The 17229-nt window shown below is 39.6% G+C and overlaps 1 protein-coding gene across 1 annotated transcript in view; it reads left to right on the forward strand.

The window, feature by feature from the left end:
* LOC103597978 (DEP domain-containing mTOR-interacting protein-like) overlaps positions 1-17229 on the forward strand; it is a 143238-nt gene that overhangs the window by 14129 nt on the left and 111880 nt on the right. Inside the window, exon 5 of the mRNA XM_008581876.1 lies at positions 8456-8470. Coding sequence (XP_008580098.1) covers positions 8456-8470 — 15 coding nt within the window. The remainder of the gene's footprint in view (positions 1-8455; positions 8471-17229) is intronic.

Below are 17229 nucleotides of genomic sequence, written 5' to 3' on the forward strand. Positions count from 1 at the left end.
TACCTCCGAGGAGGGGGAGTTATGAGGGTGCGTGGGTGGGGAAGGACAGATACCACATATCATGTAAATATCATGTCTCATATATTGTTTATATAATAAATTTATTTTAAAATCTGGATACACAAGAAATATAATTCAGGGCCGGCCCGTGGCTCACTCGGTAGAGTGCGGTGCTGGTAACACCAAGGCCCCGGGTTCGGATCCCACATGGGGATGGCCGGTTCGCTCACTGGCTGAGCGTGGTGCTGACAACACCAAGTCAAGGGTTAAGATCCCCTTACCAGTCATCTTTAAAAAAAAAAAAAAAAAAGAAATATAATTCAAAAAATTTATATATTCCTAATGTGATACAATCCAAGAAATTTAAAAACTGAGAAACTTTAAAACTAAATTATTCAAAATCTAATGATGGGGGAGTGTTGGAGATGCTATCAGGCATTTGTGGCAAAGAAGCACACTTAGAAAAGGAAGCCGGCTTCTAGCATAAGGGACGATGAATGCCTCAGAAACTCCTGCAGGGCAGGGGGGCCAAGACAAAAGAGGGACACACAAAGCCAGGATAAGTGGTAAACAGCTTACGTTATGGAAAAACAGGGCACAAGTGGGGCTTCGAGCTCTCAGCTGCCTTGAAACAAATACTATCGTCACCTAACAAGCCTGTGGCATAATTTGGTACAGTAAAAAGACTTTCTCATAACTTTTAGAGAAACTTGGGACAAAAAGGTTAGAGAAGACAATCATTGTAAAGGAGAGTGATCAGGCATAAATTTTTCATGTGGGTGTGAACAAACGGATATTTGAATAATTCAGTCATTTACTAAATCATAGTGTTAACCAAGTGTCAAGTCCTAGTCTATGCATTTATGTGTATATTATTTCTTTAAATCCTTATAATAATTCTATTATCTTCATTTTAAAATGGAAGAAACTGAGGCATGAGCAATTTGCCCAAAGTCACGTAGGTAGTAAGTGTGGGAGCTTGGTTTTTTGGTTTTGAATCCAGACCTCGGAGTTCCTACTAGTATATGCAACTGTGGAAGTAGCTCTGTAAAAGATCAAGAATTAGGGCCCATTGTTTTTGCTTTCAAGTCACAGTCTAAGCAAGGGGGTGGGGGGAGTTATGCATTGAAGTAATTCAAAAGGGCAATAATTCAAAAGGGCAATGTATAGAGTAGTTTAAACAATAAAGAGGGTTTCTTGGCTTTTGTAACATTAAATTTCAGGTGAGGTTTGATCAGAATTCCAGGTCTGTTTCTCTTAAGTTCTCTTGATTCTACTCTTCTCTGTGCATTAGCTTTGTCTTTATGAAGACTTCTTTCGTAATCGTACGGTGACTACCAGCACCAGTCAAGGCTGACGAGAAGGGTTTTTTTTTTTTTTTTTTTTTGCCATCAACCACCAATAGAAGTCTTGAGTTTTGATCTTTTTGGACCATCTTAACTCACAAACCCTCAAGATATTAAGGCAGAGCAGTGTGTTTCATTGGTTGTATTAGGCCTAGCCATCTGCAATATTGAGGCAAGGAGGGTGGTATTCCCCTGACTGCCTTAGATCCATCAGGGTCCTTTTTGGGGATAGAGATGGGGTCATTCCCACCCAAACAGAGTAGCTGCTGTACTGTGGAGAAGGACTCAATTAATGTTAGGGAGATAAGCACCATGTTCCCCACAAAAGGTCATTTGGGCTCAGTGATGAGAAAACAGAGAAGATTTTTTTGGTGCAGGTTTATTGGTTCGTTTTCTGCTCCTTAGAATATCTGAACACTGTGTAATTTATAAAGAAACAATTTATTGTAAGACAGTTTTGGAGGCTGGGAAGTCTGAGGTCGAGGAGCACATCTGGTGAGGGCCTTCTTGATGGGAACTCTCCACAGAGTCCCGTGGTGACAGGGAGTGTCACATGGTGAGGCCTGAGCAAGAGTGTACTAACATGCCTCCTCTTCTCCTTATGAAGCCACAAGTGATAACCAGGGTTTGTCATTAACTCATAAATCCATGAATGGATTAATCTATAAATGAGGGCAGAGTCCTCACGATCCAATCACCTCTCAAAGGACCCACATTTCCAATACCACAGTCTGATTTTCTACCCTCTTAACACTGTTCATAGGGACCAAGCCTCAATGTGTTTTGGGGGGACATTCAAACCATAGCAGCAGGGTATGATGTGATTAGGGCAAAATTTTAGGAGAACTACTTTAAAGTTGGGGGTAGGGAGAATGCCGTATAGAGAAGAAGGTGCCCGCAGGGAAACCACAAGAAAGATACAGGCTGGGAAAGGTTAGGAGACATTGGCCTACGTTTTTGACCTTACTACTTTCAACGTCATATTCCCTGTGAACTTCCTCACCACGATGATGACCTTCTCATCATCCACATGCTTACACCTTCACCTCCAACCCCACCGTTCCCTGATTTGGAGGATATGTCCCTGTTATTCCAGATTTGCTCAGTAGTACAAGTAAAACAGAACTCTCGACTTACAACTAAAGTGGCAAATGGCTCAAGTTCAAGTTACGAGGGATGATTTGTGTATTGAGTTTTGATGTCTTTCCAAGAAACACCTCCACCCAGAGGGAGTCCCAGCTGTATGAAAGTTATCTCTTTGTATAAGCAAAGCTACTTAAGGAATAATGAAGATGCAGACTTTCTGCCAAAGTTGCAAAATGTTTTTTACTTAAATAAGTTAGCTGAGGAAAGGTCTTTCAGGTCACATGTTTCATTATATTTTGTCAACATTTTTCCCTTCCCTTCTCTATAAATTGGAAATTGAAGCTGCCTTTGATTATCAAGGCAACATAGTTAGCTGAGGAAAGGTCTTTCAGGTCACATGTTTCATTATATTTTGTCAACGTTTTTCCCTTCCCTTCTCTATAAATTGGAAATTGAAGCTGCCTTTGATTATCAAGGCGACATTTTTTTCTCCACTGTTAATAAGATTTAAGCTTATACCTAAATACACCAATGCATTGACATTAAAACAGTAACTTTGGCATTGATTTGGTACTGATCTTATTATAGACATAACTGGCAGGAATAAATCCAAATAAAAGTGGTTTTATTCTCAGATAATAAATACTGCATGAGTTTAGCCTTTTATTTTTCCAAATGGGTGGCACGTGTGTAAATGCAGCAAACCTTTTGTACTCAAGTACTGACAAGGAGCTGTGATAGAGAAAGCAGGGTTTTCTTTTGCTTGTGTTAACTACAAAAGACAGAAGCTCCAGTTAAAGCCATTGAGAAGCATCCATGAAATCTAAGAAGCCGGGCTTAGAGCCAATGCATTTGTCTACATGCTCACCATTTGCTGACTTTGCACTAATGAGGGCTTTAAGCCAAGAAGAGCAGAGTCTGATTACTAAGGACTTTATTATAATTTACAATTATGTCTTTCAAGTGAAGGTGTTCTGGTTAGAGCCAGGAATTCCTTAGAAACCACTATTCCAATGCATCAGGATTTATTGAGTCATTATGTTTATCATGGGACGAAACAATTTGATTATTTATGTGCTTAGTTAACCAAAGGGAATCTCTTCAATTCTCTTCCTGTTTTGGGTAGTTATTTTGCTGCTAGATAATTTCTTTTCCTGAAGGGGAACACAGAGAAGGAGAGGAAGTTGGTTTGGCTATTTGTCAGCAGTTCTAAAAGAATGTTTATTTGGGAAGGAGGTTGAAATCTGTGAGAATTTGGGGATTATCTGGACATTTTCTGTTCTTCCAAGTTGTCCCTATCCCATCTGTATTCTAAGATTTCCTGGTTGAAGCCAGACCTCCAGAGAGTAGTTGGGGGAGGGGGAGTGATTTCATGAAGATCCCCTCTTTCTAAGTTCCTGAGATTCAGAACTCCCCTACCCTACCAGTGCTCCTCTGTTGATTCTCCAGCCCTGGCCAGAGAAAACTTTTAGTGGCCAAGACTCTATCTCTTCTTCATGAACTTCTAAATATATGGGTGGTACCATCACTGTAGCAGTCATGCTTACGGAATTTAATATACATTTGGAAAAATCTTTGCAAACTTTTTTGGTGGTTTATGTGAGAGGAAATTTTACCATTACATTTATCCTAAAAGTTCTTAAAGGAACTCCTGCTTATAATAAAACATGACAATTTATTTTACTTAGTGATTGAAAATGGTATTATTAATATTGCTTAGCAACAGTTAGTTATAATTAAGATGCCTGGAGAGTCCTGAAAGTTGGGCTTTCATGGAGATTATTGTACAGTGTGTTACAAAGATAACACTTATTTAAAACTATACTTAGGTCTATTCACAATCTTGTTTAAAGGTTAAATCTGAGAAATGCAGTTAGTCACTTAGAGCTGCATACAATAGAATGTGGACATTTATGCAGTATTAGGCCACATGGCTTTGGGAATCTTATCTGCATGACCTGAAATGCCTTCTGTGGTAGAAGGTTATCAGAGAGAAGTATGTGTTTCTCCTAGGGCACATGTTTTCTTCTCTAAGAAACCCTGTGTCCCATTTGATAATTCACCTGGACAAGGGTCAAGGTGATTGCAGGCCTATCTACCCTTTCCCTTCAGACTTTAGGAATTGGGAGGTGTGAACAAAAGTTGAAACCTTCTAAAAAGAAGTACAGCTCTTAATACTAAACTTATCCTAGTGGCTTGAAAGAATGGGTGCTCCTCTCCCTTGAGCCTTCCAGTACCTTGTACAGACTGCCATCAAGGGGTCTACAACCCTCTACATTTTTGCCCCCCTTGTGTGGTGAGGTGGGTGAAGGTAAATACCACAACATTTTATGATGTGGATTAAGGAATGGACCCATAAATGCAAAGGGTCAGTAGGAAGGGATACGAGGTCCTCCATCCTGTCATTATCCTACAAAGAGTTGGGCATGAGCCTGAAGCTGCCTGACACTCAGTGCAGTATATTTCTGTTCACAGGAGGGACCCTATCCCTCTGCTACTCTACCTTCCTATAGTGCAAGCATGAGGATGGCTGAATGGCCTTATTTCTAGAGGACAAGTATTATGAACTCAGGCACTGAGGAGACTGAGCTGGGACACACCAGTGGCTCCCCTCCTGCTGGGGAAAGGAGACCACCAGTCCTATGGGAAGCTGGGTTGGGTTGCAGCCCCTCCTGCTGGGGAAAGGCCAGGCTCCCAGTCCCAGCCAGCTCAATGTCTGGCAAATCAAGCTGAGCCTCTGAGGTCACATCCACAAATCCTGCATGTCCCTGCACTCTTCAAGGTGAGATACAGCATCTTATTCATTTTTATGTCCAGAGCTTCCCTGCTTAAACTCCAGAAGAGACATGCAATTATTTGCACGCTATAAGTGCATTTTGACTTACTGTGATGTTTTGAAACAAGGACTTTAAACTTTACCTTATTTATAAATGAGGGAGTTTAGTTCAAATGGTAAACTAGGTTAAATCTTTTAATCACTGACTCTTTAATTGCTTAACACTGAGACTCAATCAATTTTCCTTCTCTTAAGATAGGTAAATTATTATAAATTGTAAATTTTGTTACTATGTTATTTATTGAAATATTCATTGGTTTTGTGTTATTCTGATTTTCTTTTCGCCTTTGCAATAAACTTTAATAATAATAATAACAAAATCCAGTATTTACTGAACCTGTACTATATGCCAAGTAGTGTGATAAGCACTTTATGTGAATTGTATCATTTAATCCCGGAGTGGACTTCACATGTCCCATTTTAGAAATGGGAAACCAAAATCTTAGAAAGGTTAAGAAACTTGCCCAGGGTCACACAAGGGATCTGGGATTGCAGCTCCGACGTCTCCTTTCAAAGGCCATGCTCTTTGAAGGTTGAGGACACAGCTGGGCTCAGTCCCAAGCCTTTGAAGTGTGGAGGACAGAGGCAGAGAATGCCACAGCTATTGTGGACATGGAACCCGGACCTTTGAAATTTGACTTATCTCTGAATATTTGTGTCTGTGTTGGCCAAAAATTAAACTTACATACATAATAATAATATCAACATTAATACATTAAAAAGTAAGAAATTAAGAAAAGCTATAAAAACTTAGGTTGGTTGTATGAATAATTATTTATTGACACAACCACGTGTGCCTAAATACCAGGCAATATACTGATGAGTATGTATGTAATGAGTGTGTCAGATTAACATTTGAGCATTTTACTCAATGATGCAACTATGGATTGTTGGTTAACTAAAAATATTAGAAGCTCTGGAATATAAGTCTAGTTGGCCATATTTTAGGCTCTGAAAGGAAACTTTTTGCTGCTTTTCTGTGACGTGAAATTCTAGGAAAAATGCATATCCCCAGGTGGCATATGTTTCACAATGAAGAATAGATTATCCAGTAGAATCTCATGCAAAAAACATTAAAAAATATTCCAAAAATTATTTAGCACATTGTAGATTAAAAGCTATTAAAGGTATCACTCAATTTCAGTTTAGAGCTAGAATAAAGTTTTACTTAATTGTAGATCATTACTATAAATTCTTCAGTATAGAGCCTTTGACTCATTGTCCTCAAAAAGTATAATTTTAAATAGCAAAATGAGCACTGACCATTTAGTTTAAGACCCTCACACTTCCTTTGTAGGAATGAATAAGGCAATTCTTTTATTGTTATAACTGAATTTTTCACACCAGACCTTGTGATTTGGTGGAAAATAAGACACGACACGTAGTTTAGGTGTTGATTTTAGGATTAGAAGAATACAAAACTCTAAGGATCAGAGAATCTTGGATTTAAGACAGAACAAGTATAAAAATCTTATAAGATGTAAGGGGATATTTGGGTAGAATGATAGAATTTTCAAATGTCCTGAGAGAAATGAATTACTTCATGAGAAGAGAGGATAAAGCATTTTAGAGGGGGACATGCAATCTCAGCATGGATTTTGAATAAATAGGCTCTCTCAGCAGATCCAGGGGCTCTAACTGAGCTCTGTTGTTGATTAAATCAGTTTAAAGTTCTCAGTTTCCTTTTCTCTAAATTGGGAAGAATAAATAGGGTGCTTGAGGTTACATGTAATTACATGCTTGAAGCGCATGTAATGTTTTTAGCATGGGGCCTAGTTTGTAGGAAACACTCATTGTTAGTTGTTACTCCTATTAATAATAGTAAATAGGTCAACTACTCAGTTAACATTCAGGAAGCACCTTTTCTTCAGTTATGGAATGGGGGTGTACAAATATATTCATGATGTTAAAAACACAAATTATAAGTGACATATGAAAATCAATTATGTATGTCAGGGATAGGCAAAAACTATGGCTGGTGGGCCATATCTGGCCCGCTGCCTATTTTTGTAAATAGTTTTATTTGAACACTGCCATGCCCATTTATTTACATATGCTGCTTTTGTGCTACAACAGCAGAGTTAAGTAGTTGCAATAGAGAATGAAAGCCAAAAGGATTTATTTACTATCTGGCCCTTTATAAAAAATCTTTGTCAACCCTTGGTGTATATCTAAGAGAGAAAAAAATGTGTGTGCGTGTGAATGTGTGTAGTTTGTGCATGGTTATACTAAGGAACACCTCCTACAAGTTGTCACCATTCTTCCGAATGAGAGATGAAGATGTGGCAAATTTATAAATTGATTTTGAGAAGCTTTGGTGTTTATTAGGATTGTTTCCACCTTAAAAGCCTCATATTTTATAATAGGAAACCAAGCAAAGAAACATTGTGATAATTTTGATCAAGGTAAAGCCTTTGCTTAAATAATTAGCCATTTAGATTTTAAACAACTTGTTTTCTAATTATTTTCCCCTCATCATGGATGCCGAATACCTATTTTATTGATACAGAAGATGACATTAATAATCGATATGCAACTATGGACTAATGGATGCTCTTTGTACAGTTCCTGCCAAAAGCCCATATTCCTTTTGGTAAAATCTATATCAAGACCACGTGTTGCTATATTAACCAAATGTGAAATGATGACTTAATTGTCTCTCATATTTTTTGGTGAATCTTTTGTCAGCCACTATAGATTTCAAAGTAGTGTTGTAGGTGTAAAATCATATTATCCTTTAACTTCTTATATTGCGATATAATGATTTCTTCATTTTGACATATGTTTGGCAGCTGCTTCTTTGTGTTGATGTACTTCACTAGATAAGAAATTACTTTAGAAACCTGGTAATAGCTGTATTGCACATTAATCACTTACACGGGACTTTCCACTTCTCTTAATTCTTGCTATTGGTCTCAGGATCTCATCTAGGAACTGATTGAAGCCCAAAGAAGGAATTACCGACTCTTTTCATTCATTTCCATATTGTCTTTTTTTTTTTTTTTCCTTTTTGTCTTTTTTCGTGACCGGCAACGGATCGCAACCCTCAGTGTTGCGCCCGGACCGGACCGGGACCGGCAATGGGATCACAACCCTCGGTGTTGCACCCGCACCTTGCTCAGCCAGTGAGCGGCCAGTCTGTATGTGGGATCCGAACCCTTGGCGGGAGCGTCGCCACACTCTCAAGCGGTGCACTGTAGCAGTGCGCCACCGGGCCGGCCCCATATTGTCTTTAAATGGGAAAAGTTGTCTGTAAGATGGACCCTAAAGGCATGCATGCATTCATTCAGACATTTAAAGTACATTTATAAATGTTAATGCCTCAAATCTGTACAAGAATCTGTATATATTTAAATCACTAGTCAAGAATCTCAGTTAAATAAAATATTTGCTATCAGAGATGAGTCTTCTGGCATTGGCAATTAGAATGGCTATTGCACTGTCAAACTTTTTATTTTTTAATCACATATCTATGGTGAGACAACCATAATTTGTGCTCCCTGAATGGTTCAGAGAAACGTGCTAACCTATTTCAAGATCTTGCAATTTTCATCAGGTAAAAGTTCTTAAACATTTCTAGAAATCTCTTACCTATCTAATTTGAAATGCTTTCAGCAGTCCTCATGATTCCCTAATGAGACTCTTGAGCATATTTCCAGAGTTATACAGTTCCTGTGTTTTCTGATAATGGTTCTTCAGCCTTCCCTTGAATTTGTAAGAGCCTCTATATCCTTTCAGTAAAATCCTTCTTTGCTTAAATTAGCCATAATTTGTTTCTTATAATCAAAGAACCATAATTGACACAGAAATTAGTACCAGGAATGGGATAAATAAATACTATGTGACAAAAATTATGCATGTCTCTTATACCAATTTTTTTTCTACTAAAAGAACAGAGATATTTACATAAAATTATTACCTGTTGCAAAGTGTAAACAAAGGCTAATTCTTCCTATTATAGAATAACCATCTGTGATCCCTATGATACATTTTTTTTTTTTTTTGTCTTTTTTCGTGTCCGGCAACGGATCGCAACCCTCGGTGTTACGCCCGCACCTCGCTCAGCCAGTGAGCGGGAACCGGTCTGTATGTGGGATCCAAACCCTCGGCGGGAGCGCCACTGCACTCCCAAGCGGCGCACTATAGCAGTGCGCCACCGGGCCGGCCCCCTATGATACATTTGTATGAGCTCTAATATGTAAAAATGTCTGACTTCTAACTACATTTGTTATATAGATGGTGTATGTTATTCTGTTTTTGTAACTCTTAAGGATGTCTCCACTGTTCTAGGAGTAGGGTACAATGTAAATAAATTACTTGTTGATTGGTCCAGAGTAGAAAGTGAAATTTATTTTAGTTTCCAAGTAGTGAAATTTCATTCTCCCCTTTCCTCCTTTGAAAATAGGAAAACTCTGAGGTTTTAGGAATTGAACTTCTCTGTGCTTTGGAATTCACATTGGGAGGAAGAAACAGTGTTTTTATTTAATTGATTTCATTCGGTTCTTTGCAGTTTTAGATGGATGCATGGACAAGGATACTTATGCAATTCTATCATTAGCTAGTTAACATTGTTTAGTCTTTTTATATTTTAGTCTGTCACTTCAATGTGCTGTTGAAATTGTGAAATATTTAGATTCAAACACAAACTCCCACTTTACAGTCAGCTGATTATGTAATTGCAGGTAAGAAGCTACACAAACATATTAATATTTTTAGCTTTCACAGATGCTGTTAGAAAGATGATGACTTCAGCCTCATGGATTCACAGCAACTGGTAGTTGATGGCTCAGATGCCTTCAGAAAAAATGGGGGTAGATCATCCTGTTAGGCTTTGGTCTAGAATCACACAGAACTTGCTGGGTGAGATGAAAATATAAGGAAATCCCATTATTTCTATAACAGTTTTCCTTTCCTTGATCTTAGTTTTAAGTGTTTGTGATACACATTTGGAATAACATCTTTTATTTTAGGGAGAAATTTTATATGCATCATTTTGTTGATTTTTAACATTCTATTGATCCTTAGCCCTGTGAACTAAGAGGAACCTGAAGGATTATTTTGATTTCCAATTTAGAGGGAAGGAGCTTTACATGAAGTTCTGTAATACTCCCTTGCTCACTAATAGTCCCCAGTGTTCAGCACAAAGATGGATACACAGTACCCATGGTGTAAAAATTGGCTAAGTGGCAAAATAAATGCAGTTTAGAGAGAGATTATGTGACGTGGTAATAGACATACAATTACTAAATGATGGAGACAGAGCTCATATTTAGGATATTTTGATTCCAATTCCCATACTCAGCTTTATAACGCTAATGCTTCAAAGAGGGCAACCAGAGTTGTTTTTACTGATTCTAAGATATAAGATAAAGAAATATATTTGAAGTTTTAATATGTGGATCTTTTAAATTGGATGAGGGATATTTTTACAGCTAAAATTAAGTTCTATAATTTTGATGTGCTCAAGTAGAATTTTTTTTTTTTTTTAGTATATGAAATTGAAGAGAAATTTTGAGAGCAATGTGATTTTGGAGTTCACACTGAATCATCAAATTTCAGGGTTTTTAGACATTAAAAAACCTTTACATTTGGAGACCAGGAGAGTGAAGTTGACTAAACTGTATGCTCCCTGAGGGGAAGGGTCCATGTGTTTCTTCCTTGCTCCTGTATGCCCAGTGCCTGGCACAGTGCCCAATGTACAGCATACTAGGTGTTCAGTTAATATCTGTTGTCTGATGATGTCCAAAAACCTAATGCAGTTGCTCTATAGCACACCTTAATGTAAGTTTTTCTAAATGTCCTTCACACCATGGTTGATTAACATACCATCCTTATGTCATCAACCTGGTGAAATTGTTTTAGGCTAGAGGGAATTTAGCCATGATCCAATCTAGCCCCTTTAGGTGACTCTTGCTTGGCTATCTGACTTGACACCAGAGCCAGGGATGAGAACTGACAATCTTGGCTTCCCTTCAATGCCTTCTTTGTCATGTGAACTCTGAAAGTATTTATGAGGAATCCAAACTAACACTTTCTCTGGCAACTTAGCAGCCCCCAAGGTAGCCTTCTTGGAGCTGAGACTGGACAGGAGACTCATAGCTCAGTCCTAGGCTCCTTTGCCTAAGTCCCCCAGGCATCTTCACAACACTGTTTGTTCTACCTGAACATAGCATATCTCTGCATCTCTGATTTGTTCTTCCTGACTTTAGCAGTGCTTAGTCTCCATCTTTAACTCAAGATTGAAACTAGGCAACCCTCACTGGTAAATTTAAAATGTGTAGTGTTCTCACCTCCCAGCTCTAAGTTTTATAGCTAACTGGGGGTCAGAGGTTGTAGACTAACATCTTGACCATGAACATCCTTCCCCGCCCCTAAAGCACTTCTGCCCTGCCACAGGGGGAGAAAGAAGGAAATAAGATGCACTGTGTTTCATTAGCTGTGTCAGTTGCAATTAGGAAGACAAAGCTGTGACTACATTTCTTACATAAATTGTGGGTCTCTTATGTGCCAGACACTGTACTAGACCTTGAGAACAATTTGTAAACCTTCAGAACCCTGCCCTCAAGGAGTTGAGGAGCTCACAGCCAGAGATTCGAGCCAGCTAGGGCCAGAGATGGAAATGTGGCCAGACAATTACAACACAGTGTAATAATATCTGCAGTAGAAGGATGTACAAGGAGCGGTGGAAACTCTGTATGGAAGTTACAAACTCTGCCTGGGGATGGGGAAAGTGAAGACTTCCTCAAGCAGGTGACAGCTGAACTGTGTTTGAAGGAGTTTACTAGGAGTGCAATGAGGAAAAGAAGAGGCACTGTAGGCAGTGACAATAGCAAGTAGAATTACTTAAGTGTGAAATGGCATGGCATTCAGGAAAGTCTGAATAGTCCTGTTCAGTGGTTTTCCAATGTTTCTGCTTGCCCGTCCCTATCTGTAAAAATATATTGAGCATAGATTTTGTCCCCAACATGGGCATGTTAACTTAATAGTTTGTACTAATGTATATTATGTATATTATAATACATTAGAATTATAGTACATTCATATTAAATACATAACACATTAACATGAAATGAAAGACATTTATTTTGAGATAAAAATAAATATATACATCCTGATACTTTCTAGCTGAACCCCAATGGTCCTAGGCTCCTCTTTGGACTCTGAGCCCTGTGAGTGAGGTCAGGTGTGTCAGATTCACTGCTGTATCCCCTGTATCTTGTGTCCAGCATTACTAGGCACCCAATAAATATTTGTTGGATTGAGTTGATTTTCATTATTGCCAGGCCCATAGGCTTATATAGTGATGAGCTGGTGGTAAATATTTCTCAGCTTTACTGAAGGAAGACCTTCCTAAGTTTTCCCAGGGCTCTAAGCAGGACACCAGAGCTTTGAGTTCAACTTTCTAACTCTCTCTGTATTAGGGTAGGCAAGTCCCTCACATAATTTCTCTGTGTCTCATGAGGGCATTCTTGCTGCTCAATAGAGCTAGTAATATCCCTCCCATTACATGGTGCTTGTGGTGAGTGACTAATAAAAGAGATATTGTGACATATCTGGCATGGATGAAGGACCTATCAAAATGATAAATAGCCCTTGAATAAGCAGGCAGAGACAATGAAGGCTATTCTTCCTGACTCTTACTGTTAATAACAGCATCAAAAACAAATTTTTCTGTTTGACTTTGAGTATGGGGTCTATGATGTTGAAGCAACGGAACTGTCTTTTTCACATGGCAACACACAAAACAGTGGCCTTCCAATTAATAAATGGATCTGAACAAGGTTTAAGGCAGTGTATGAGAACTTTTTTTTAAAGTGCAATTAGCTTTTTCTTATGGATTAGTTAATTTGAGGCTTTTTAGGTGCGTGTAGTGCACAGATTACTCCACCAATGTTCAGAGAAACCTGGATACATCATCTTTTCTATCTTTTCCTCCTCGAATAATTTTCTTACACATATACCTGCTGGTAAGATTTTATCTTTAGTTAATCATCCTATAAATATTTATTGAGAGCCTGTGGGACCAGCATTTGCTTGTAGTGAACAAAGATACCAAGAAATAGACACCATAATTCCTAACCTCAGGGAGATGACTTTTTAGGCAGAGAAAGAATAAGAATCCATGAATCTGTGGAGAGCAATCGAACAAAATATTGCCGTGGTGTAATATGAAGTATATTCAGTCTTCAAAAACATTTTTTTTTTTTTTTTTTTTTTTTTTTAAAGATGACCGGTAAGGGGATCTTAACCCTTGACTTGGTGTTGTCAGCACCACGCTCAGCCAGTGAGCGAACCGGCCATCCCTATATGGGATCCGAACCCGGGGCCTTGGTGTTATCAGCACCGCACTCTCCCGAGTGAGCCATGGGCCGGCCCCAAAAACATTTTTAAAAATTTTAATTGACACATAATCGTACATGTTTGTGCAGTACATGTGATATTTCAGTACATGTGTACAATGTGTAACGAGCAAATTTGGATAATTGGCATATCCATCACCTCAGAGACAACTTAAAGGATGGGAGAAAATATTTGCAAACTATCCGTCTGACCAGGGACTAATATCTAGAATATGTAAGGAACTTAATAGCAAAAAAATCCACAAATAACCTGATTAAAAATTAGGGAAATATATTTGGTCTCTGTCCCCAGTTCCTCACAGAGCTAAAACCCTGGGAATTTCCTGAGTGTTGGGAGTGTCTATTGTTATGCATTAGAAACCCTTAAGGTTACAATAGAGTTAATGCTAATGAGGCGATTTAGGGTGGGAGCCATAGTAGATAGTGATTAGGGGATTAGAGGGTTGGAACTTTGAGGCCCACCCATCAACTGGGAGGCGTGGGGGTTGGGGGCTGGAGATTGCTGGAGGGTGGGGGTGGGGAGAACACTTGGAGAATTAGATGTCAGGTGTCTGAACACGTGGAGGTGTTGTAAGGATGGTGGGCGCAGAGAGCCTGGAAGCTACACGCAAGCTGTGGGTTTCCCCCCACTGCCAATATCTTGCTCTATCCATTTCTTTATCTCGTGCAAAGGTATCCTTTTAATATCCTGTATAAAAAACAGTAAACATAAGAATGTATTTCCCTGAGTTCTGTGAGCCTTCCTATCAAATTACTCTAACCCAAGTTTGTAGCCAGTAGGTCAGAAGTATGGGTAGCCCACGCAATTGACATCTGAAGTGGGGGGCAGTCTTGGGACTGAGCCCTCAACCCATGGGCTCTGACTTTGTCTTCAGGTAGAGAGCATCAGCATTGAATTGAGTTATAGGATACCCACTGTTGGTGTCCACTGCAGAATTGCTTGGTATGAGGGGAGATCCCCCAAAATCTGGTCACAGAACTGTGCTGTGGGGCCGGCCTGTGGCTCACTTGGGAGAGTGTGGTGCTGAAAACACCAAGGCCATGGGTTCGGATCCCATCTAGGGATGGCCGGTTTGCTCACTTGGAACAGCATGGTGCTGACAACACCAAGTCAAGGGCTAAGATCCCCTTACCAGTCATCTTTAAAAAAAAAACTGTGCTGTGAGTATAGAGTAGCAGGAAGAACAGTTTGCTTTTTCTCTCACAATTGAGAAGAGCCATGGAGAATTAAAACAATAGTTTTAGAAAGGAGAAATCCCTGTGACCTGAAAAGGAGATGGCTTCACTGGAGGTGAGACATGAGGGAAAATGAGTAGGTTTTGTAGAAGATGAGGGGAAGGATAGAATTCCTAATAGTGGGAGCACAGTTGGCAAAGACACAGAAATGAAGTAGATACAGGGTATATCCCTGTTTGAGCAGGATCCTGGAGTTGGGAAGCAGTGGTAAGTGTGGTTGATCAGATGGACAGAGAGAAGAAGGGAAGCTCAGAAAAGCGTTTATTGCTGCATAGAGGATGCAAGGCCTGTGGCATGTTAGAATTCAAAGGGAGCCTTTGTATATCCTTGAGTAGGAGAGATGATCTGGGCAGCAGGTACGTATTTGTTGGGAAAATAGAATAGTTTAGTCAGGCTCCTCGCCTTAGGCCGGGTTGGGGGTGGTGCAGTGCATTCTTGGTAAGCAAATTGTGGGGGAGGGTGGAGTTAGTGCACATTGTGCAGCGCTGCCACCCTGGCTGGTGACTGCCTCGGGCAGACACTGCTCTGCGCAGCCATGCTTTCCAACCTATGGCTTCCAAGGATCTGTTTGCCGGTTAACTAGCTCATAGACCTGCATGTGAGGGGTCTAGTGACTGTGAACGGGCTTGAGTGATCTGTGAGCTCTAGACCCAGCCAGTTGGCCCAGTTGGCCAGATTACGGGCAGGTAAAAGAGCTCCATAATTGGCAACATTGGCAGGATTCCGACATTAGCCCAAGTGCTACACTATTGAAAGAGTGAGGTTAAATGAGGAGACTCTGGACTAGAAAAGTGGTTTCAGAATGAAGGCAAATAAATGGACATTTTGAAGATGTCAGCAACAGGACTTGACAACAGATTGAACAGAGAGGGTAAAAGAAATTTGAGTGCAGGAAACATTTACCGAACTATCAGCACTATGCATGAAGGGCTGGGAATATAAAAAAGGTCTAAGACTCAGTTTCTGTTATTAAGGAACTCTTAGTCCAAGCCTGCATGGCTGGAATATTTGAGAAGTCATTCCTAGAAATGAGATGTTTGGGAAGAGGAACTAGTTTAGTAGGGAATGGTGATGCTGAGACAGAATTTGTGTGTTTATGGGTGGGGGTAGGAGTAGGGAGTAGAGAAAGCTGGAAGCACAGACATGGGTGCTGGTTTGTGTCTGCCACGTTTTATGTGGGTTGACTTTGATGGGACATCCAGTTTGATTTCTATAGGCAGGTCACAATCCTGTCTTCATCCTTTATTTAGCAAATATTTCTAGAGTGCCAACTCTACCCCAGGGGCAGTGCTAGGCTCTGGCAGTACAACAGCAAATGCCCTCATGTTGCTCACTGGACCAGGGTCAAGAGAAAAACGAGAGGCATTGATATTTCCTATAGAATTGACGGCATAACACCAGTAAGAAGTTTAGAAGTACCATAGGGTGAAAAATAAGGTTAAACAACATGAAGAAAACATGCATCCTCAAGTGCAAGTAATGTTATATGATCCAGATTTAAATTTTTCACTATAGATTTCTTAATCCAAGACTTTTGCCTTCCTTTTAATATTAGCGGGTACCTTCTGCTCATGTGTTCAAGAATAAAGAATAAATGTAAATTTAGTAAAGATTCAACAGGTCTGTTACAATACTGAAGTCAAATATAGAGGTGCATTATGAAAACAAATGGAATTTATTCCTAGGTAATGATATTCACACCATAAGCACATATAATAGAACTAATTGCATATCCACTGAGATGCCTGGACCTTACCCATTGGGACATGACTCATCGTGGAAAGTTTCACTGGCTGAGGTTGGTTTAGGTGAGAACTTCCCCGTCCTTCATCGGAGATGTTAAACATTGTCAGGACAAGATTTGGGGAACTGGATGATGTGGTCATAGCAGCAGATAACAGAAAATATTGTGGTAGAAAACAGGAGAAAGAGTGGAAGAGGAAAGATTATTCTTTATTATGGAGAAGAGTTTTAGAAATCTGTAATAATTCAGGGAGGACTGTAAAATATGATTCTCTGAACATAGACATGTTGTTTAATTTTTTTTTTTTTTTCTGGCTGGCTGGTATAGGGATCAAACCCCTGACCTGGCTGTTATCATCACCATGTTCTAACCAACTTGTTCAGTTTTCTTGAATAGCTATGTCCACCAACTAATTGTACTGATTACATTCTGACCATTGTTTTTCTGTTATCAAACTAATGCAGGGCCGACCCTGTGGCGCACTCAGGAGAGTGCGGCGCTGGGAGCGCAGCAGCGCTCCCGCCACGGGTTCGGATCCTATATAGGGATGACCGGTGTGCTCACTGGCTGAGCGCGGTGCGGCCGGTCAAAAAAAAAAAAAAAAAAAAAAAAAAAAAAAAA

Source organism: Galeopterus variegatus, unplaced genomic scaffold, assembly GCF_000696425.1.
Source record: "Galeopterus variegatus unplaced genomic scaffold, G_variegatus-3.0.2 Scaffold2482, whole genome shotgun sequence".
NCBI lineage: Eukaryota > Metazoa > Chordata > Mammalia > Dermoptera > Cynocephalidae > Galeopterus > Galeopterus variegatus.